General features: G+C 46.7%; 2 protein-coding genes across 2 annotated transcripts in view; both read left to right on the top strand.

The window, feature by feature from the left end:
• LOC306939895 (uncharacterized protein) overlaps positions 1-24,382 on the top strand; it is a 355,389-nt gene that overhangs the window by 52,928 nt on the left and 278,079 nt on the right. The window lies entirely within an intron of this gene.
• Positions 1-24,382, top strand: part of LOC306940286 (myosin-7-like) — a gene marked incomplete at both ends in the record, with an annotated part of 74,111 nt that overhangs the window by 19,442 nt on the left and 30,287 nt on the right. The window contains 12 exons of the mRNA XM_079525308.1: positions 3,391-3,540; positions 3,780-3,950; positions 5,576-5,891; positions 8,379-8,446; positions 10,064-10,269; positions 11,067-11,190; positions 15,334-15,470; positions 17,501-17,756; positions 18,144-18,386; positions 19,218-19,394; positions 21,321-21,466; positions 23,695-23,785. Of these exons, the coding sequence (XP_079381434.1) occupies positions 3,391-3,540; positions 3,780-3,950; positions 5,576-5,891; positions 8,379-8,446; positions 10,064-10,269; positions 11,067-11,190; positions 15,334-15,470; positions 17,501-17,756; positions 18,144-18,386; positions 19,218-19,394; positions 21,321-21,466; positions 23,695-23,785 (2,085 nt within the window). The remainder of the gene's footprint in view (positions 1-3,390; positions 3,541-3,779; positions 3,951-5,575; positions 5,892-8,378; positions 8,447-10,063; positions 10,270-11,066; positions 11,191-15,333; positions 15,471-17,500; positions 17,757-18,143; positions 18,387-19,217; positions 19,395-21,320; positions 21,467-23,694; positions 23,786-24,382) is intronic.

Genomic DNA, 24,382 nt, shown 5'->3' with positions numbered 1-24,382 from the left:
ATGTTTCTACACCATACTGTCCATGTCTAACAGAAACATGTTTCTACACCATACTGTCCATGTCTAACAGAAACATGTTTCTACACCATACTGTCCATGTCTAACCGAAACATGTTTCTACACCATACTGTCCATGTCTAACAGAAACATGTTTCTACTGTCCATGTCTAACAGAAACATGTTTCTACACCATACTGTCCATGTCTAACAGAAACATGTTTCTACATCATACTGTCCATGTCTAACATAAACATGTTTCTACACCATACTGTCCATGTCTAACAGAAACATGTTTCTACTGTCCATGTCTAACAGAAACATGTTTCTACACCATACTGTCCATGTCTAACAGAAACATGTTTCTACACCATACTGTCCATGTCTAACAGAAACATGTTTCTACACCATACTGTCCATGTCTAACAGAAACATGTTTCTACACCTTACTGTCCATGTCTAACAGAAACATGTTTCTACTGTCCATGTCTAACAGAAACATGTTTCTACACCATACTGTCCATGTCTAACAGAAACATGTTTCTACTGTCCATGTCTAACAGAAAAATGTTTCTACACCATACTGTCCATGTCTAACAGAAACATGTTTCTACACCATACTGTCCATGTCTAACAGAAACATGTTTCTACACCATACTGTCCATGTCTAACAGAAACATGTTTCTACACCATACTGTCCATGTCTAACAGAAACATGTTTCTACACCATACTGTCCATGTCTAACAGAAACATGTTTCTACACCATACTGTCCATGTCTAACAGAAACATGTTTCTACACCATACTGTCCATGTCTAACAGAAACATGTTTCTACACCATACTGTCCATGTCTAACAGAAACATGTTTCTACTGTCCATGTCTAACAGAAACATGTTTCTACACCATACTGTCCATGTCTAACAGAAACATGTTTCTACTGTCCATGTCTAACAGAAACATGTTTCTACACCATACTGTCCATGCCTAACAGAAACATGTTTCTACACCATACTGTCCATGTCTAACAGAAACATGTTTCTACACCATACTGTCCATGTCTAACAGAAACATGTTTCTACACCATACTGTCCATGTCTAACAGAAACATGTTTCTACACCATACTGTCCATGCCTAACAGAAACATGTTTCTACACCATACTGTCCATGCCTAACAGAAACATGTTTCTACACCATACTGTCCATGTCTAACAGAAACATGTGTCTACACCATACTGTCCATGTCTAACAGAAACATGTTTCTACACCATACTGTCCATGTCTAACAGAAACATATTTCTACTGTCCATGTCTAACAGAAACATGTTTCTACACCATACTGTCCATGTCTAACATAAACATGTTTCTACACCATACTGTCCATGTCTAACAGAAACAAGTTTCTACACCATACTGTCCATGTCTAACATAAACATGTTTCTACACCATACTGTCCATGTCTAACAGAAACAAGTTTCTACACCATACTGTCCATGTCTAACAGAAACATGTTTCTACTGTCCATGTCTAACAGAAACATGTTTCTACACCATACTGTCCATGTCAAACAGAAACATGTTTCTACACCATACTGTCCATGTCTAACAGAAACATGTTTCTACTGTCCATGTCTAACAGAAACATGTTTCTACACCATACTGTCCATGTCTAACAGAAACATGTTTCTACACCATACTGTCCATGTCTAACAGAAACATGTTTCTACTGTCCATGTCTAACAGAAACATGTTTCTACACCATACTGTCCATGTCTAACAGAAACATGTTTCTACACCATACTGTCCATGTCTAACAGAAACATGTTTCTACACCATACTGTCCATGTCTAACAGAAACATGTTTCTACTGTCCATGTCTAACAGAAACATGTTTCTACACCATACTGTCCATGTCTAACAGAAACATGTTTCTACACCATACTGTCCATGTCTAACAGAAACATGTTTCTACTGTCCATGTCTAACAGAAACATGTTTCTACACCATACTGTCCATGTCTAACAGAAACATGTTTCTACACCATACTGTCCATGTCTAACAGAAACATGTTTCTACACCATACTGTCCATGTCTAACAGAAACATGTTTCTACACCATACTGTCCATGTCTAACAGAAACATGTTTCTACACCATACTGTCCATGTCTAACAGAAACATGTTTCTACTGTCCATGTCTAACAGAAACATGTTTCTACACCATACTGTCCATGTCCAACAGAAACATGTTTCTACACCATACTGTCCATGTCTAACAGAAACATGTTTCTACTGTCCATGTCTAACAGAAACATGTTTCTACACCATACTGTCCATGTCTAACAGAAACATGTTTCTACACCATACTGTCCATGTCTAACAGAAACATGTTTCTACACCATACTGTCCATGTCTAACAGAAACATGTTTCTACACCATACTGTCCATGCCTAACAGAAACATGTTTCTACACCATACTGTCCATGTCTAACAGAAACATGTTTCTACTGTCCATGTCTAACAGAAACATGTTTCTACACCATACTGTCCATGCCTAACAGAAACATGTTTCTACACCATACTGTCCATGTCTAACAGAAACATGTTTCTACTGTCCATGTCTAACAGAAACATGTTTCTACTGTCCATGTCTAACAGAAACATGTTTCTACACCATACTGTCCATGTCTAACAGAAACATGTTTCTACTGTCCATGGCTAACAGAAACATGTTTCTACACCATACTGTCCATGTCTAACAGAAACATGTTTCTACACCATACTGTCCATGTCTAACAGAAACATGTTTCTACACCATACTGTCCATGTCTAACAGAAACATGTTTCTACACCATACTGTCCATGTCTAACAGAAACATGTTTCTACTGTCCATGTCTAACAGAAACATGTTTCTACACCATACTGTCCATGTCTAACAGAAACATGTTTCTACACCATACTGTCCATGTCTAACAGAAACATGTTTCTACTGTCCATGTCTAACAGAAACATGTTTCTGCACCATACTGTCCATGTCTAACAGAAACTAACTTTTCAGTCGTATCACTCGTATTGAGGGATGTCCCGATTCCGATTTTGAGCTGAACTTCTTTTCAGCAAGTGTGAAATCAGTCATTATGACGGAATCAAGCCCGCCAAAATACATTTTAGTTGACTAAATCAACCGTAGATTTAGTCGACTAAAATCTTACAACGTTTAGTCGACTAAAACATAGAGTAACACTAAGACATTCCAGGTGACTAAAATGTGACTAAAACTAAATTCAAACTATTCAAAAGACTTAATGAGTAAAACTAAAATAAAAAGATTCTGCCAAAATCAACACTGTCTGGTTTATTTAGGTTGTTTCTAAAGCATATTTCTTGATTGACAGGTGTACTACTCCATCGGCGCACTGTCCAAGTCAGTGTACGAGCGGCTGTTCAACTGGATGGTGGTGAGAATCAACATGCAGCTGGACACCAAGAACGCGCGGCAGCATTACATCGGCGTGCTGGACATCGCCGGCTTCGAGATCTTTGACGTGAGTGTTTTGGAAGACGGAAGAGAGAGACGCATTAAAGCAAGACACACTTCAGCGTAGAATACTGTAGGACAATAATGTTCAATTCCACCTCAACTCAACTCAACGTCTTGATGGTGTTAGGTGAAATCTAACCTCAAGGCTTTCTGACAGACATATGGGAATCTGCGACTAATGAACTTTGACTCCCTGAGTAGAGCGCGCCTTCACCTACAACGGTTTCCTTGTTCCCTTTACAGTTCAACACCTTCGAGCAGCTGTGCATCAACTTCACCAACGAGAAGCTGCAGCAGTTCTTCAACCACCACATGTTCGTCCTGGAACAAGAGGAGTACAAGAAGGAGGGCATCATCTGGGTGTTCATCGACTTCGGCATGGACCTGGCGGCCTGCATCGAGCTGATTGAGAAGGTACGTACCATGGACCTGGCGGCCTGCATCGAGCTGATTGAGAAGGTACGTACATGGACCTGGCGGCCTGCATCGAGCTGATTGAGAAGGTACGTACATGGACCTGGCGGCCTGCATCGAGATGATTGAGAAGGTACGTACATGGACCTGGCGGCCTGCATCGAGCTGATTGAGAAGGTACGTACATGGACCTGGCGGCCTGCATCGAGCTGATTGAGAAGGTACGTACCATGGACCTGGCGGCCTGCATCGAGCTGATTGAGAAGGTACGTACATGGACCTGGCGGCCTGCATCGAGCTGATTGAGAAGGTACGTACATGGACCTGGCGGCCTGCATCGAGCTGATTGAGAAGGTACGTACATGGACCTGGCGGCCTGCATCAAGCTGATTGCACAACCCACCGTGCCAATAGGGCTGAGCCTGATTGGCAGGGCTGTTGCGGGCTGGGTCTTGGCTGGGTCTTGGCTGGGTCTTGGCTGGGTCTTGACTGGGGGGCTACATGGACCCAGCTGATAGTATTCTGTATTATGGGTCTTGGCTGGGGGGCTACATGGACCCAGCTGGGTCTTGGCTGGGGGGCTACATGGACCCAGCTGGGTCATGGCTGGGGGGCTACATGGACCCAGCTGGGTCATGGCTGGGGGGCTACATGGACCCAGCTGGGTCTTGGCTGGGGGGCTACATGGACCCAGCTGGGTCTTGGCTGGGGGGCTACATGGACCCAGCTGGGTCATGGCTGGGGGCTACATGGACCCAGCTGGGTCTTGGCTGGGGGGCTACATGGACCCAGCTGGGTCTTGGCTGGGGGGCTACATGGACCCAGCTGGGTCATGGCTGGGGGGCTACATGGACCCAGCTGGGTCTTGGCTGGGGGGCTACATGGACCCAGCTGGGTCATGCCTGGGGGTTCTACATGGACCCAGCTGGGTCTTGGCTGGGGGGCTACATGGACCCAGCTGGGTCTTGGCTGGGGGCTACATGGACCCAGCTGGGTCTTGGCTGGGGGGCTACATGGACCCAGCTGATAGTATTCCGTATTATGGGTCTTGGCTGGGTCTTGGCTGGGGGGCTACATGGACCCAGCTGGGTCTTGGCTGGGGGGCTACATGGACCCAGCTGGGTCTTGGCTGGGGGGCTACATGGACCCAGCTGGGTCTTGGCTGGGGGGCTAAATGGACCCAGCTGGGTCTTGGCTGGGGGGCTACATGGACCCAGCTGGGTCTTGGCTGGGGGCTACATGGACCCAGCTGGGTCTTGGCTGGGGGGCTACATGTACCCAGCTGGGTCTTGGCTGGGGGGCTACATGGACCCAGCTGGGTCTTGGCTGGGGGGCTACATGGACCCAGCTGGGTCTTGGCTGGGGGGCTACATGGACCCAGCTGGGTCTTGGCTGGGGGGCTACATGGACCCAGCTGGGTCTTGGCTGGGGGCTACATGGACCCAGCTGGGTCTTGGCTGGGGGGCTACATGGACCCAGCTGGGTCTTGGCTGGGGGGCTACATGGACCCAGCTGGGTCTTGGCTGGGGGGCTACATGGACCCAGCTGGGTCTTGGCTGGGGGCTACATGGACCCAGCTGATAGTATTCTCTTTCCCACCACCATCTTGTCCTCCATCCATCCAGCCCATGGGCATCATGTCCATCCTGGAGGAGGAGTGCATGTTCCCCAAGGCCAGCGACGAGACCTTCAAGGCCAAGCTGTACGACAACCACCTGGGCAAGAACCCCAACTTCCAGAAGCCGCGCATCATCAAGGGTCGCCCCGAGGCCCACTTCTCCCTGGTGCACTACGCGGGCACCGTGGACTACAACATCTCCAACTGGCTGGTGAAGAACAAGGACCCGCTCAACGAGACGGTGGTCGGCCTCTTCCAGAAGTCCACCATGAAGCTGCTCGGCACGCTGTACTCCGGCTACGCCAGCGCCGAATCCGCAGCGGGTATGTATGTGTGTGTGTGTGTGTGTGTGTGTGTGTGTGTGTGTGTGTGTGTGTGTGTGTGTGTGTGTGTGTCTGAAGCAAAGATTTGAGTTAAAAACGTTCGCTCTGAAAGAATATATATATTCAAAGATTTGTGCCACATTTTCACGATTTTTCAAAAATACAAGCTTGTAGCGCTACGAGCTTGTAGATCTGCTATTTTTCAACAGCTAAAGTATAACATAATGCTTAAAACAGCAAAAGGGGTTCCCGCCCAGAATGGGTAACAGTTCATATTCAGGGATGTAGTGGACATGACTGTCCTTTTCATGTCGTTCACAGAAGAGTATGGGTAACAGTTCATATTCAGGGATGTAGTGGACATGTCTGTCCTTTTCATGTCGTTCACAGAAGAGTATGGGTAACAGTTCATATTCAGGGATGTAGTGGACATGACTGTCCTTTTCATGTCGTTCACAGAAGAGTATGGGTAACAGTTCATATTCAGGGATGTAGTGGACATGTCTGTCCTTTTCATGTCGTTCACAGAAGAGTATGGGTAACAGTTCATATTCAGGGATGTAGTGGACATGACTGTCCTTTTCATGTCGTTCACAGAAGAGTATGGGTAACAGTTCATATTCAGGGATGTAGTGGACATGTCTGTCCTTTTCATGTCGTTCACAGAAGAGTATGGGTAACAGTTCATATTCAGGGATGTAGTGGACATGACTGTCCTTTTCATGTCGTTCACAGAAGAGTATGGGTAACAGTTCATATTCAGGGATGTAGTGGACATGTCTGTCCTTTTCATGTCGTTCACAGAAGAGTATGGGTAACAGTTCATATTCCAACGCAGGGAAGCTGGAGGTACCTTCACTAAAAACGCCGGGACAACGCTCCACACGTCCCAAACTCTTCTCCCTTCTGGCTCCAAAACTATGGAATGCACTTCCCATTGCAGTCAGAACTGCAGCCTCACTCCCAATCTTCCGCCGTAGTCTGAAAACCCACCTCTTCAGACTCCACCATGGCCCGTAGCACTTGCCCTAGCCTAGCCCCTTAGATAGCACATTATGTAGACTTAGATAGTATTTTAAACAGACTTATAGCTTGTTATGTAGACAGCTCTAGAATTGCACTTTATGTAGTCATAGCACTTTATAGTACACATGTATAATATATTATATAGTATAGTATGTATAGTTTACATAGATACTCCACTGTTACGTTCTTAGTTTACGCATGATTCATGATAACTACTTTTTATACATGTGATGTATGCCATGCTTTTTGTTATTGCTTAATGTAAATCGCTCTGGATTAAGAGCGTCTGCTAAATGCCTAAATTGTAAATATTCAGGGATGTAGTGGACATGTCTGTCCTTTTCATGTCGTTCACAGAAGAGTATGGGTAACAGTTCATATTCAGGGATGTAGTGGACATGTCTGTCCTTTTCATGTCGTTCACAGAAGAGTATGGGTAACAGTTCATATTCAGGGATGTAGTGGACATGACTGTCCTTTTCATGTCGTTCACAGAAGAGTATGGGTAACAGTTCATATTCAGGGATGTAGTGGACATGTCTGTCCTTTTCATGTCGTTCACAGAAGAGTATGGGTAACAGTTCATATTCAGGGATGTAGTGGACATGACTGTCCTTTTCATGTCGTTCACAGAAGAGTATGGGTAACAGTTCATATTCAGGGATGTAGTGGACATGTCTGTCCTTTTCATGTCGTTCACAGAAGAGTATGGGTAACAGTTCATATTCAGGGATGTAGTGGACATGTCTGTCCTTTTCATGTCGTTCACAGAAGAGTATGGGTAACAGTTCATATTCAGGGATGTAGTGGACATGTCTGTCCTTTTCATGTCGTTCACAGAAGAGTATGGGTAACAGTTCATATTCAGGGATGTAGTGGACATGTCTGTCCTTTTCATGTCGTTCACAGAAGAGTATGGGTAACAGTTCATATTCAGGGATGTAGTGGACATGACTGTCCTTTTCATGTCGTTCACAGAAGAGTATGGGTAACAGTTCATATTCAGGGATGTAGTGGACATGTCTGTCCTTTTCATGTCGTTCACAGAAGAGTATGGGTAACAGTTCATATTCAGGGATGTAGTGGACATGACTGTCCTTTTCATGTCGTTCACAGAAGAGTATGGGTAACAGTTCATATTCAGGGATGTAGTGGACATGTCTGTCCTTTTCATGTCGTTCACAGAAGAGTATGGGTAACAGTTCATATTCAGGGATGTAGTGGACATGTCTGTCCTTTTCATGTCGTTCACAGAAGAGTATGGGTAACAGTTCATATTCAGGGATGTAGTGGACATGTCTGTCCTTTTCATGTCGTTCACAGAAGAGTATGGGTAACAGTTCATATTCAGGGATGTAGTGGACATGTCTGTCCTTTTCATGTCGTTCACAGAAGAGTATGGGTAACAGTTCATATTCAGGGATGTAGTGGACATGTCTGTCCTTTTCATGTCGTTCACAGAAGAGGCAAAGAGTGGAGGAAAGAAGAAGAAGGGGTCTTCGTTCCAGACCGTGTCCGCCTTGCACAGGGTAGGTTCAGTGGTGGAAAAAGTACTCAATTGTTTTACATTTTGTGCCAAAGACGTCTGTGGACGTCTTTGGTATTACCGCACGTGCAGAGCCCAATACGTCTGTGGACGTCTTTGAGAAAAAAGAATATTAATACGTGGTGCCAAAGTTTGTGTTTTCGCCATTGAGAATGCATTTGGCGTTTAAATTAAATAACTCAGAAACTATAAAACATTTCAAAGTAAAAAGTTCCAGCATGTGTCTCCACAGTCAGCTGAATTATAAAAAAATCACACCCGTGTGAACTGAGTGGTGTAAGGTTTTATATAGCATGATCAGCTCTGATCTGACGTAATGTCTGACGTCCGATGTGAGGTATTATATAAGGTAAGGTATTATATACCCTGATCAGCTCTGATCTGACGTAATGAAATCACACCTGGATGTGATTTCACAACTGGCTTTTTTTGTGCAGAGAAAATGACCACGGTTGCTACGGTCATCCAGTTCACCCGGGTGTGATTTAATTACGTCAGAAATTATTTTGAACATAGCAACCATGGTCATTTTTTTATGCACACAAAAGCCAGTTGTAGGAGTGGTTTACACCACTCAAAAAATGTGAATGGATTTTCTAGGTGAAAGTGATTTTTGGGCAGTTTTGCGTGGGCTCTCAATGTGTTAAGTAAAAGTACCAATACTGCAATTTAGAACCACTTTGTTAGGCCTCAATCAGACCTTTAAAACATTGATGCATGCTCGTTGTATGAATGTTGTAAGTGTCATGGCCGCCCCAATGCATTTCCAATGGAAGTCACATGGTTTGATACATTTTGGACTACAAGCTGTTGTATGGCTTTCGGCTGTGTTTCGACTGCGAACCCTCCCCCTCATACAACACAAATGTTGTGTCAAACCATGTGACTCCCATTGGAAATGCATTGGGGCAAGCTGTATCACACCCTTTGCATACAACAAGCATACATCAATCTGTTGCGACCGTGTGACTGAGGCCTCACAAGTAAAAGTACGGAATTGAAAATGTACTTGAGTAAAAGTACAAAAGTATCGGCATCAAAATGTACTTAAAGTACTAAAAGTACTCATTGTGCAGAATGTGCCATTTCACAAGTTCAAAATGTGTAGGAAATCTATTGAAAATAGCCGATCTACAAGATCACAATGTGTCGCGTTGCGACGCATTGTGAGCTTGTAGATTGTCTATTTTCAAATGGCCGAAATGTATAGGGTTGACGTGGTTAATGTATGTTTTCTAATCAAAATTAAAATCTCCAAAGTAACTAGTAACTAAAGTTTTCAAATAATTGTAGTGGAGTAAAAGTACAAATTGTGGCTCTGAGATGTAGTGGAGTAGAAGTACAACTTAAGTACACTGATTCAGGAGAACCACCAACCACCAACCACCAACCACCAACCATTAAGCTCCACCTAGTTCCATTGTTAATCCGGCTCTGAGTACAAGTACACTGATTCAGGAGAACCTGGGTAAGCTGATGACCAACCTGAGGTCCATGCTTTGTTCTAAACCCCCCCCATGCACCCTCAGGAGAACCTGGGTAAGCTGATGACCAACCTGAGGTCCATGCTTTGTTCTAACCCCCCCCCATGCACCCTCAGGAGAACCTGGGTAAGCTGATGACCAACCTGAGGTCCACCCACCCCCACTTCGTGCGCTGCCTCATCCCCAACGAGACCAAGACTCCGGGGACGATGGAGAACCCTCTCGTCATGCACCAGCTGCGCTGTAACGGCGTGCTGGAGGGCATCCGCATCTGCAGGAAGGGATTCCCCAACAGGATCCTCTACGCCGACTTCAAACAGAGGTTTAACAAATGAACTGCAATGATGAGCGCACCATGTTCGGAGGTCTTTGCTGATTATCCGGTTATCCCGGTTGGAACATTGGCGCTTTCTAGAGCAAGGATGGCTTCATTTTAGCTCGCTAGCATTGACGCTAATTATTTAGCATCTACAATGGCCGCCCAAGCCGGGCGTGTATCCAGCTTGCAACACACTAAAACGAAGTAGTTCCGGGTCGGCAGTCTAGCGTTGGCTCTTGCGTCCACCAGGTGGCAGTCAAATTGTTAAAAACAAAACAAAAAACACAACGGCTTAATTTACAGCTGCTTCTCTAAGGAGCCTTCTCTAAGGAGCCTTAGTTTGAGTCACATTTTAGTCACCTGGAATGTTTTAGTGTTAGTCTAGTTTTAGTCGACTAAAATATCATAAGATTTTAGTTGACTAAATCTACAGGTGATTTAGTCGACTAAAATGTATTTTGGCGGGTCGTGATGCCGTTGTAATGACTGTATTTACACTTGCTGAAAATAGCCGATCTACTTGTAGATCGGCTATTTTCAGCATGCAACCAAGTGTAAAATGACTTATATTAGTCCCTTCCTAACATTTTAGTCTAGTTTTTATTTGTTGACGAAATTATCAGTATATTTAGTCTTAGTTTTAGTCATCATAGCTTAGTTTTCATTTAGTTTCGATTTAGTTGTCATCAGTGGAAAAAGGCAGTCGACGAACATTTCGTCTTAGTTTTAGTCGACAAAATCAACACTGGCCTGTATGTGGCATGACTTCAAATGATGTGTTCTACAACGTTCTCATTCAGATACCGCATTCTCAATCCAAACGCCATCCCAGAGGGACAGTTCATGGACAACAAGAAGGCCTCGGAAAAACTCCTGACCTCCTTGATGCTGGACGAAGAGCAGTACAGGTTTGGACACACCAAGGTAGGTTTTATCTAACGGGACACCATCCTTTCTAAACACTTTAGACTACTAGTCTGTAGAGAAAACGGCTATAGCGCCAGCGTTTAAGTTGAACCACCCCCTTTATCTAGAAAACTAGAAATCTGTGTTGCCATGTGACCTTAAATCTAGTAAGCATCCATCATTTACACCTGGCTGTGAAGTTGGGAAGCACATTGGGAAAGTTAGAGAACATTCTTTTACACAAAAAAGTTTAAGCTTTTAACATTAAAATATCATGTGGTTCGACTTTCCCCTCGACTTGGATCAACTTACCCCTTACCTGGGGAAAATTGAGCCACATGACCACTTTTTTTAAAGAGGTCATATTTTCATGGCCCTTTGTCATAGATGCTTACTCATCATTTCAATTGATAGAAGACATCCTGAAATATGGGTAGATCATTAGATTTTACTGCCATCTCATTTTGCCTTGCTTCCAGGACAACTTAAGCAAAAAGTGGTTCTCCCCTAATACAATATCAGATGTCCCGTATGTAACCTCGGTCCCAGGCTTACTCATCTGCAAAGAGAAAAGCCTGATCACCAGTGTTGTTTTCGTCGACTAAAACTAAGACAAAAAATGTCCGTCGACTACCTTTTTCCACTGACGAAAACTAAATGGAAACTAAATAAAAACTACGCTATTATGACTAAAACTAAGACTAAATATACTGACAATTTCGTCAACAAATAAAAACTAGACTAAATGTTAGGAAGGGACTAGTGGACAAGAGATCTAGTATAAGTAATTTTACAATTGGTTGCATGCTGAAAATAGCCGATCTACAAGCTGTCGCGACGCATTGTGAGCTTGTAGATCGGATATTTTCAGCAAGTGTGAAAACAGTCACTACGACGGCAACAAGGCCCGCCAAAATACATTTTAGTCGACAAAATCAACTGTAGATTTGGTCGACTAAACTCCTATGATATTTAGTCGACTAAAACTAGACTAACACTCAGACATTCCAGGTGACTAAAATGTGACTATTACTATTCAAGAGACTACGACTAAAACTAAAATCAAAATTTGCTGCCAAAAACAACACTGCTGATCACAACCTATAGAAACACTATCGGCGGATGTGTCGGTCCAGAACATTCGTCAGATGTATTTCCCCCCCGATGTGTCGGTCCAGAACATCCGTCAGATGTATATTTCCCCGGATGTGTCGGTCCAGAACATTCGTCAGATGTATTTCCCCCCGATGTGTCGGTCCAGAACATTCGTCAGATGTATTTCCCCCGATGTGTCGGTCCAGAACATTCGTCAGATGTATTTCCCCCGATGTGTCGGTCCAGAACATTCGTCAGATGTATTTCCCCCCGATGTGTCGGTCCAGAACATTCGTCAGATGTATTTCCCCCCCGATGTGTCGGTCCAGAACATTCGTCAGATGTATTTTCCCCCGATGTGTCGGTCCAGAACATTCGTCAGATGTATTTCCCCCCGATGTGTCGGTCCAGAACATTCGTCAGATGTATTTCCCCCGGATGTGTCGGTCCAGAACATCCGTCAGATGTATTTCCCCCCGATGTGTCGGTCCAGAACATTCGTCAGATGTATTTCCCCGGATGTGTCGGTCCAGAACATTCGTCAGATGTATTTCCCCTGGATGTGTCGGTCCAGAACATCCGTCAGATGTATTTCCCCCGATGTGTCGGTCCAGAACATTCGTCAGATGTATTTCCCCCGATGTGTCGGTCCAGAACATTCGTCAGATGTATTTCCCCTGGATGTGTCGGTCCAGAACATTCGTCAGATGTATTTCCCCCCCGATGTGTCGGTCCAGAACATTCGTCAGATGTATTTCCCCCCGATGTGTCGGTCCAGAACATTCGTCAGATGTATTTCCCCCCCGATGTGTCGGTCCAGAACATTCGTCAGATGTATTTCCCCGGATGTGTCGGTCCAGAACATCCGTCAAATGTATTTCCCAGGATGTGTCGGTCCAGAACATTCGTCAGATGTATTTCCCCCCGATGTGTCGGTCCAGAACATTCGTCAGATGTATTTCCCCCCGATGTGTCGGTCCAGAACATTCGTCAGATGTATTTCCCCCCCGATGTGTCGGTCCAGAACATTCGTCAGATGTATTTTCCCCCGATGTGTCGGTCCAGAACATTCGTCAGATGTATTTCCCCCCGATGTGTCGGTCCAGAACATTCGTCAGATGTATTTCCCCCCGATGTGTCGGTCCAGAACATTCGTCAGATGTATTTCCCCCGGATGTGTCGGTCCAGAACATCCGTCAGATGTATTTCCCCCCGATGTGTCGGTCCAGAACATTCGTCAGATGTATTTCCCCCCCGATGTGTCGGTCCAGAACATTCGTCAGATGTATTTCCCCGGATGTGTCGGTCCAGAACATTCGTCAGATGTATTTCCCCTGGATGTGTCGGTCCAGAACATCCGTCAGATGTATTTCCCCCGATGTGTCGGTCCAGAACATTCGTCAGATGTATTTCCCCCGATGTGTCGGTCCAGAACATTCGTCAGATGTATTTCCCCTGGATGTGTCGGTCCAGAACATTCGTCAGATGTATTTCCCCCCCGATGTGTCGGTCCAGAACATTCGTCAGATGTATTTCCCCCCGATGTGTCGGTCCAGAACATTCGTCAGATGTATTTCCCCCCCGATGTGTCGGTCCAGAACATTCGTCAGATGTATTTCCCCGGATGTGTCGGTCCAGAACATCCGTCAGATGTATTTCCCCGGATGTGTCGGTCCAGAACATTCGTCAGATGTATTTCCCCCCGATGTGTCGGTCCAGAACATTCGTCAGATGTATTTCCCCCCGATGTGTCGGTCCAGAACATTCGTCAGATGTATTTCCCCCCCGATGTGTCGGTCCAGAACATTCGTCAGATGTATTTTCCCCCGATGTGTCGGTCCAGAACATTCGTCAGATGTATTTCCCCCCGATGTGTCGGTCCAGAACATTCGTCAGATGTATTTCCCCCGGATGTGTCGGTCCAGAACATCCGTCAGATGTATTTCCCCCCGATGTGTCGGTCCAGAACATTCGTCAGATGTATTTCCCCCCCGATGTGTCGGTCCAGAACATTCGTCAGATGTATTTCCCCGGATGTGTCGGTCCAGAACATTCGTCAGATGTATTTCCCCTGGATGTGTCGGTCCAGAACATCCGTCAGATGTATTTCCCCCGATGTGTCGGTCCAGAACATTCGTCAGATGTATTTCCCCCGATGTGTCGGTCCAGAACATTCGTCAGATGTATTTCCCCTGGATGTGTCGGTCCAGAACATTCGTCAGATGTATTTCCCCCCCGATGTGTCGGTCCAGAACATTCGTCAGATGTATTTCCCCCCGATGTGTCGGTCCAGAACATTCGTCAGATGTATTTCCCCCCCGATGTGTCGGTCCAGAACATTCGTCAGATGTATTTCCCCGGATGTGTCGGTCCAGAACATCCGTCAGATGTATTTCCCCCCGATGTGTCGGTCCAGAACATTCGTCAGATGTATTTCCCCCCCGATGTGTCGGTCCAGAACATCCGTCAGATGTATTTCCCCCGGATACCATATTTTCCCGACCAATCACAACACCTTTTTTCATTTACGGAGAATGTTAAAACTGATTTGTAAAGCATTAACGCAATTTCCTTGAGCGGTACTGACGCCCAAATCCTGCAAACTTCCGCCCCAAAAACATGATAGCGTCTAGTACAGCGTAGGTCCATCTTGCCCAGCGTGGATGTCCCGTCCGTTTAGACGTCAAAGGCGTTAGGCTATATTGGTTGGTTGAAAACGCAGCAACGTGAAAACCACTTCCACAGTGGAAGTAATTTAAAACGCTCCACCTCGTGCCTCCATGTAAACGGTGCCGTAGCTACTTGCGGTAGCACTTGCCCTAGCCTCGATGACTACTACTGCCCGTAGAGCCCTGCGCATGCACCGGAAAATAAAACCGGTAAAATGGCTTCTTTAATTGGTACAACCTTGACAACATTTCCATCTGCGTTGGATCATCTTTAGGTGGATCCACTGCGGATCGAAAACGCTGTCACGGTTGTTGTACCAATAAATACATGTTTTCATTCACAGTTGTTTTGGCGCACATATTTGTTGACACACACGTCCTCTTCAACCCGTATCAGGTGTTCTTCAAAGCTGGACTCCTGGGTGTTCTGGAAGAGATGAGAGACGACCGGCTCAGCCTCATCATCACTGGACTGCAGGCCCGAATCAGAGGATTACTGGCCAGGATAGAGTACCAGAAGATTGTAGAGCGCAGGTACGGCACTGTTGAGGATTACTGGCCAGGATAGAGTACCAGAAGATTGTAGAGCGCAGGTACGGCACTGTTGCGACTCTGCCAGACGTCAACAAGGAATAGCTTTCTAGCTTTTGTGTGCGTGTGCAGGAGGAAGGGAATGTCCAGGACGAGGAATATCGAATTCTCTTCTTTACTTGTCAGAATGGCAGTAATTATTACACGGGTTCAGTGCGCTCTAGCTCTGGTGCAGAGGAACGTAGGTCCACACCGAAGCCAGCGAGCATCACAATCACAATACAAGAACAAAAGCGGAAAACCAAATCTCCCTCCACAGACATGTACCCGCCCCCACATACACGTAATTCTGTTATCAAGGTGAGATTATAAATAAGGAATACGAGATAATCACTTATGCTGTAACAATAACGTAACACCCAATGTAAAATGTAACACCCAAGTCCCTATACTTGGGTGATACTGGTTGCCGAGGAAGTTCAGACGTGTGATCAAAATAACTGATGTCCAAAAGTGTCCGTTGAGTAGAAATTAAATGTATTAGTTCAAAGTCCTATACTTTGTCATACAAAATAAACATAACATAAGTCATCAAACGCACAGGATACAGATCACCAGCCCTCATGAACACAGTCAAAAACTGGTTTACCTGTTTACCTCCTGCCACTGGCAACACCTGAGACTAATTAGGGCCAGGGTTAAATACCCTCTCTCCCTGTAACCATGGCAACCTTGATTGGCAAATTGACAATGAAACCTAGAAACAATAATATTGTTTCTAGGTTTCATTGTCAAATTGCCATATTACATGGTATATTATTATACCATATTATGCTGAAATGGCTCAATAACTATAAGCTAAATAATAAGAACAATATGAGGCATAGGAACCATCATAGCACCAGAATTACAGTACCGTGGCTTTTACCAGCAGTGGAAAGTAACTAACTACGGTAAGTATTGTACTTTAACCGATTTAGACCTGAGGACGATTCTACAAATGCCTTCTAAATTCTGACCCATTCTGGGCGGGAACCCCTTTTGGTGTTTTAAGCATCATGTTATACTTTAGCTATTGAAAAATAGCGGACCTACAAGCTCATAGCACGGCACCGAGTGCCGCGCTACGAGCTTGTAGATCTCCTATTTTTGAAAAATCGTAAAAATGTGGCAAAAATCTTTTAATATAAATTCTTTCACAGCGAACGTTTTTAACTCAAATCTTTGCTTCTGGGGGGGGGGTCCCTGGAACAACATATTTTCAGATGGGGGGGGGTCGGTGGCCAAATTCATATAATTCCTGGGGGTCCTTGACATGAAATAGTTTGAGAACCACTGACATAGAAACATGAGGTTTTTCAGAAAACTGTCTCAGGTCTAAATGTGTTTAAAGAACCAGGGTTACACCCGGGCGGTTAGCTCAACCGTCTGGGCTGCCAAGCCAGCCTGACAACGTGCCGCGGGTTCGACTCCCGATCCCGACGACCTCTGCCGCGTGTCCGCCCCATAGAGTATAAAGAAGGATAGAGAATGAACTGGCGCGAAGCTCCCCCCCCCCCCCCCCCCCCCATTCGTAACCTACAGTTTGGTATCAACAGGGACGCCCTGCTGGTGATCCAGTGGAACATCTAAATGGGTTTAAAGAACCATGGTTATATTCGTAACCTACAGCTTGGTATTTCCAGGGACGCCCTGCTGGTGATCCAGTGGAACATCTAAATGAGTTTAAAGAACCATGGTTACATTCGTAACCTACAGCTTGGTATCAACAGGGACGCCCTGCTGGTGATCCAGTGGAACATCTAAATGGGTTTAAAGAATCATGGTTACATTCGTAACCAACAGTTTGGCATCAACAGGGACGCCCTGCTGGTGATCCAGTGGAACATCTAAATGGGTTTAAAGAATCATGGTTACATTCGTAACCAACAGTTTGGCATCAACAGGGACGCCCTGCTGGTGATCCAGTGGAACATCTAAATGGGTTTAAAGAATCATGGTTACATTCGTAACCAACAGTTTGGCATCAACAGGGACGCCCTGCTGGTGATCCAGTGGAACGTGCGTGCCTTCATGGGCGTGAAGAACTGGCCATGGATGAAGATGTTCTTCAAGATCAAGCCCCTGCTGCAGTCGGCCGAGACGGAGAAGGAGATGGCCAACATGAAGGAGGAGTTCATCAAGCTGAAGGAGCTGTTCGCCAAGACGGACGCCAGGAAGAAGGAGCTGGAGGAGAAGATGGTCTCGGTTCTCCAAGAGAAGAACGACCTGCTGCTCTCCGTCCAGTCTGTGAGTTATCAATCATCACGTTGAAACTGCTCTCCGTCCAGTCTGTGAGTTATCAATCATCACGTTGAAACTGCTCTCCGTCCAGTCTGTGAGTTATCAATCATCACGTTGAAACTGCTCTCCGTCCAGTCTGTGAGTTATCAATCATCACGTTGAAACTGCTCTCCGTCCAGTCTGTGAGTTATCATCACGTTGAAACTCAATTCACGCCGGGGTTGATTTCGACAGCAACATTTTGATTTAGTGGTTAGTCGTACTCTTGAATTAAAACAGACCAGTCTGAAGTGAGTACCTATATGTTTTGGTTTCCCAAGGACACATTAAGTCTGTGCGTGCGGACATGTTGATGTCGACTCCCCTGATTGTATGTGTACGGTTTCAAAACAGGAACAAGACGCCCTGTCAGACGCAGAGGAGCGCTGCGAGGGTCTGATCAAGAGCAAGATCCAGCTGGAGGCCAAGTCCAAGGAGCTGACAGAGAGGCTGGAGGACGAGGAGGAGATGAACGCCGAGCTCACCGCCAAGAAGAGGAAGCTGGAGGACGAGTGCTCCGAGCTGAAGAAGGACATCGACGACCTGGAGCTCACCCTGGCCAAGGTGGAGAAGGAGAAACACGCCACCGAGAACAAGGTAATGACGGAACACGGTAATGCAACCAAGTGTAAAATGACTTGTACTGGATCTCTTGTCCACTATAGTCCCTTCCTAACATTTTAGTCATTTTTATTTGTTGACGAAATTGTCAGTATATTTAGTCTTAGTTTTTGTCATCATAGCTTAGTTTTCATTTAGTTTTCGTCAGTGAAAACACATTTTTCGTCTTGGTTTTAGTCGACGAAAACAACACGACACAGAGTCCCCACAGAGTCCCCAGCCAAAAACGTTGAGAACCCCTGAACTAAACTATGATAATAATTTCAGGTTAAAAACATGACAGAGGAGATGAAATCACTGATCCTACTGTACTAATTTCAGGTCAAAAACATGACAGAGGAGATTAAATCACTGATCCTATTGTACTAATTTCAGGTCAAAAACATGACAGAGGAGATGAAATCACTGATCCTATTGTACTAATTTCAGGTCAAAAACATGACAGAGGAGATGAAATCACTGATCCTATTGTACTAATTTCAGGTCAAAAACATGACAGAGGAGATGAAATCACTGATCCTAATGTACTAATTTCAGGTCAAAAACATGACAGAGGAGATGAAATCACTGATCCTACTGTACTAATTTCAGGTCAAAAACATGACGGAGGAGATTAAATCACTGATCCTACTGTACTAATTTCAGGTCAAAAACATGACGGAGGAGATGAAATCACTGATCCTACTGTACTAATTTCAGGTCAAAAACATGACGGAGGAGATGAAATCACTGATCCTACTGTACTAATTTCAGGTCAAAAACATGACGGAGGAGATTAAATCACTGATCCTACTGTACTAATTTCAGGTCAAAAACATGACGGAGGAGATGGCGGCGCTGGACGAGATCATCGCCAAGCTGACCAAGGAGAAGAAGGCGCTGCAGGAGGCTCACCAGCAGACGCTGGACGACCTTCAGAGCGAGGAGGACAAGGTCAACACGCTGACCAAGGCCAAGACCAAGCTGGAGCAGCAGGTCGATGACGTGAGTGTTTCAGCGCCCTCAGAGTGGGTGCCCTGGCACACGCTTTGTTTTCTCCTGTATTTACCCAGGGTAGTAGCTGAGCACAAGTGCTCATTTTCAGCAACCAACAATCAGCTGACCAGTACAACCACAGTCTTAGGCCTCACTCAGACCTTTACTGCATTGCTGTATGCTTGTTGGATGAATGTTGTGTAGTGTCATGGCCGCCCCAATGCATTTCCAATGGGAGTCACATGGTTTGACACAACATTTGTGTTGTATGAGGGGGAGGGGCGCAGTCGAAACACAGCCGAAAGCCATACAACAGCTTGTAGTCCAAAATGTGGACTACAAACCATGTGACTTCCATTGGAAATGCATTGGGGCGGCCATGACACTACACAACATTCATCCAACAAGCATACAGCAATGCAGTAAAGGTCTGAGTGAGGCCTTATACTGTTGGCAACTAAGCAGCTTTGGCTTTTAAGAAATATTAAGAAATAGCAGATATACAAGCTCATTGTGTAGCCAGGCTCCATAGTAAGCCTATAGCCTACAGTCGTCCCCCTTACATGGAAGCGTGCCAGCCAGGAGTTAGGCTTGACTGACTGGGGGGACCTCCACACCCAGCCAGGAGTTAGGCTTGACTGACTGGGGGGACCTCCACACCCAGCCAGGAGTTAGGCTTGACTGACTGGGGGGACCTCCACACCCAGCCAGGAGTTAGGCTTGACTGACTGGGGGGACCTCCACACCCAGCCAGGAGTTAGGCTTGACTGACTGGGGGGACCTCCACACCCAGCCAGGAGTTAGGCTTGACTGACTGGGGGGACCTCCACACCCAGCCAGGAGTTAGGCTTGACTGACTGGGGGGACCTCCACACCCAGCCAGGAGTTAGGCTTGACTGACTGGGGGGACCTCCACACCCAGCCAGGAGTTAGGCTCCACTGACTGGGGGGACCTCCACACCCAGCCAGGAGTTAGGCTCCACTGACTGGAGGGACCTCCACACCCAGCCAGGAGTTAGGCTTGACTGACTGGGGGGACCTCCACACCCAGCCAGGAGTTAGGCTTGACTGACTGGGGGGACCTCCACACCCAGCCAGGAGTTAGGCTCGACTGACTGGGGGGACCTCCACACCCAGCCAGGAGTTAGGCTCCACTGACTGGGGGGACCTCCACACCCAGCCAGGAGTTAGGCTCCACTGACTGGAGGGACCTCCACACCCAGCCAGGAGTTAGGCTCCACTGACTGGGAGGACCTCCACACCCAGCCAGGAGTTAGGCTCCACTGACTGGGGGGACCTCCACACCCAGCCAGGAGTTAGGCTCCACTGACTGGGGGGACCTCCACACCCAGCCATGAGTTAGGCTCCACTGACTGGGGGGACCTCCACACCCAGCCAGGAGTTAGGCTCCACTGACTGGGGGGACCTCCACACCCAGCCATGAGTTAGGCTCCACTGACTGGGGGGACCTCCACACCCAGCCAGGAGTTAGGCTCCACTGACTGGGGGGACCTCCACACCCAGCCAGGAGTTAGGCTCCACTGACTGGGGGGACCTCCACACCCAGCCATGAGTTAGGCTCCACTGACTGGGGGGACCTCCACACCCAGCCATGAGTTAGGCTCCACTGACTGGGGGGACCTCCACACCCAGCCATGAGTTAGGCTCCACTGACTGGGGGGACCTCCACACCCAGCCAAGTAACGTAGCCAAGTCAGGTCTGTCACGCCGAGGAACGAACAGGGTGCCTATTCACACCGCTGCCACCACCAATGTAGCCTCGGCCAGGAGGCGAACCCGGGAGTCAGATTGGCACATACGTTACCAGTCGGCTAAAGAAAGCCAACTAGGCCTGATAGGCAAGTAGCAACGCAGCAGCCTGTAACCTACAGTAGCTTTACAATGTCACTTTGTAACATCATTTAATTTCATCAGCTCGAAGGATCCCTGGAACAGGAGAAGAAAGTCAGGATGGATCTGGAGAGAGCCAAGAGGAAGCTGGAAGGAGACCTGAAGCTGACCCAGGAGAACCTAATGGACCTGGAGAATGACAAGCAGCAGCTGGAGGAGAGACTCAAGAAGTAAACACAGCTAACCCTAACCCACACAGAGGCCCTAAACACAGCTAACCCTAACCCACACAGAGGCCCTAAACACAGCTAACCCTAACCCACACAGAGGCCCTAAACACAGCTAACACTAACCCATACAGAGGCCCTAAACACAGCTAACCCCAACCCACACAGAGGCCCTAAACACAGCTAACCCTAACCCACACAGAGGCCCTAAACACAGCTAACCCTAACCCATACAGAGGCCCTAAACACAGCTAACCCTAACCCACACAGAGGCCCTAAACACAGCTAACCCTAACCCACACAGAGGCCCTAAACACAGCTAACCCCAACCCACACAGAGGCCCTAAACACAGCTAACCCCAACCCACACAGAGGCCCTAAACACAGCTAACCCTAACCCACACAGAGGCCCTAAACACAGCTAACCCTAACCCTAACCCACACAGAGGCCCTAAACACAGCTAACCCCAACCCACACAGAGGCCCTAAACACAGCTAACCCCAACCCACACAGAGGCCCTAAACACAGCTAACCCCAACCCACACAGAGGCCCTAAACACAGCTAACCCCAACCCACACAGAGGCCCTAAACACAGCTAACCCTAACCCACACAGAGGCCCTAAACACAGCTAACCCTAACCCTAACCCTAACCTACACAGAGGCCCTAAACACAGCTAACCCTAACCCTAACCCTAACCCACACAGAGGCCCTAAACACAGCTAACCCTAACCCTAACCCTAACCTACACAGAGGCCCTAAACACAGCTAACCCCAACCCACACAGAGGCCCTAAACACAGCTAACCCCAACCCACACAGAGGCCCTAAACACAGCTAACCCCAACCCACACAGAGGCCCTAAACACAGCTAACCCTAACCCACACAGAGGCCCTAAACACAGCTAACCCTAACCTACACAGAGGCCCTAAACACAGCTAACCCTAACCCACACAGAGGCCCTAAACACAGCTAACCCTAACCCATACAGAGGCCCTAAACACAGCTAACCCCAACCCACACAGAGGCCCTAAACACAGCTAACCCCAACCCACACAGAGGCCCTAAACACAGCTAACCCTAACCCACACAGAGGCCCTAAACACAGCTAACCCCAACCCACACAGAGGCCCTAAACACAGCTAACCCCAACCCACACAGAGGCCCTAAACACAGCTAACCCCAACCCACACAGAGGCCCTAAACACAGCTAACCCCAACCCACACAGAGGCCCTAAACACAGCTAACCCCAACCCACACAGAGGCCCTAAACACAGCTAACCCCAACCCACACAGAGGCCCTAAACACAGCTAACCCTAACCCACACAGAGGCCCTAAACACAGCTAACCCCAACCCACACAGAGGCCCTAAACACAGCTAACCCTAACCCTAACCCTAACCCTAACCCACACAGAGGCCCTAAACACAGCTAACCCCAACCCACACAGAGGCCCTAAACACAGCTAACCCTAACCCTAACCCTAACCCACACAGAGGCCCTAAACACAGCTAACCCCAACCCACACAGAGGCCCTAAACACAGCTAACCCTAACCCACACAGGGGCCCTAAACACAGCTAACCCTAACCCACACAGAGGCCCTAAACACAGCTAACCCTAACCCACACAGAGGCCCTAAACACAGCTAACCCCAACCCACACAGAGGCCCTAAACGTCTGGTTTCTAATCCAACACACAGAGGCCCTGAATGAGATGATCACTGGTTTCTACAGTATATGAGACAGGACCCGTTTTGGCAATAACGGTCACAGGCATCCACTTTGTACCGTTGGCATAGTTCCGAGCAAGAACCCGGTCCCCTGCCATGAAGCTCTGCAGCTTTGCCTCAGCTCGTCTGTCCACTTGAGCCATCTGTTGAGGGTGCACGGCCTCTCTTGTCATTAGAGGTTTCAGGAGATCTAGTCGAGTGCGGAGTTGTCTCTTGAACATAAGCGAGGCAGGGGACACCTTTGGTGTAGCATGGGGTGTGTTTCTATACGACAAAGAGTATCAACGCCATAATGTAGAAAGTACACACACACACACACACACACACACACACACACACACACACACACACACACACACACACACACACACACACACACACACACACACACACACACACACACACACACACACACACACACACACCGCGCAATCTGTTGGTGGAGTGGGTCTTTACAAGTACCGTATGAACACAAACAAACACGTTATGTTTAATAGGAAGGACTTTGAGATCAGCCAGCTGAACAGTAAGCTTGAGGACGAGCAGGCGATGGGTGCCCAACTCCAGAAGAAACTGAAGGAGTTGCAGGTGACTATGAATGAATGCTATACAACCCATTTAGGCCCGACATCGAAATTTAAAAAAAAATCTTCAAAATCCTGAAAAACCTTATGTTTCTGTACCAGTGGTGCTCAATATTTCATGTCAAGGACCCCAAAAATTATATGTAATTGGCCTCCGCCCCAACATCTGAAAATATGTTGTTCCAGGGAACAGAAGCAAAGATTTGAGTTAAAATGTTCACTCTGTAATAATATAAATTCAAAGATTTGAGGCACATTTTCACGATTTTTCAAAAATAGCAGACCTACAAGTTCATAGCGCGGCACTCGGTGGCGCGCTATGAGCTTGTAGATCTGCTATTTTTCAATAGCTAAAGTATAACATAATACTTAAAACACCAAAAGGGGTTCCCGCCCAGAATGGGATAATGGATCTTCTCCTTTTGATGTTTTTCTACGTGATGCGTATAGCGTGATCAAGTAGAACGTTAGCCTTGGGAGACCGCAGGCGCGGAGGAGAAACTAAATGCCTGGACGAGACATGCATGAAGTTTTACACATATTTAATGTATTTGCTAAATAGTTACTGTATCGATTTCAAATCATTGAATCGTAACGCATC

The sequence above is a fragment of the Electrona antarctica genome (assembly GCF_951216825.1).
Source record: "Electrona antarctica genome assembly, chromosome: 16".
NCBI lineage: Eukaryota > Metazoa > Chordata > Actinopteri > Myctophiformes > Myctophidae > Electrona > Electrona antarctica.
Note: the sequence above shows the minus strand (reverse complement) of the source record. Positions and strands in the feature narration are given on the sequence as shown.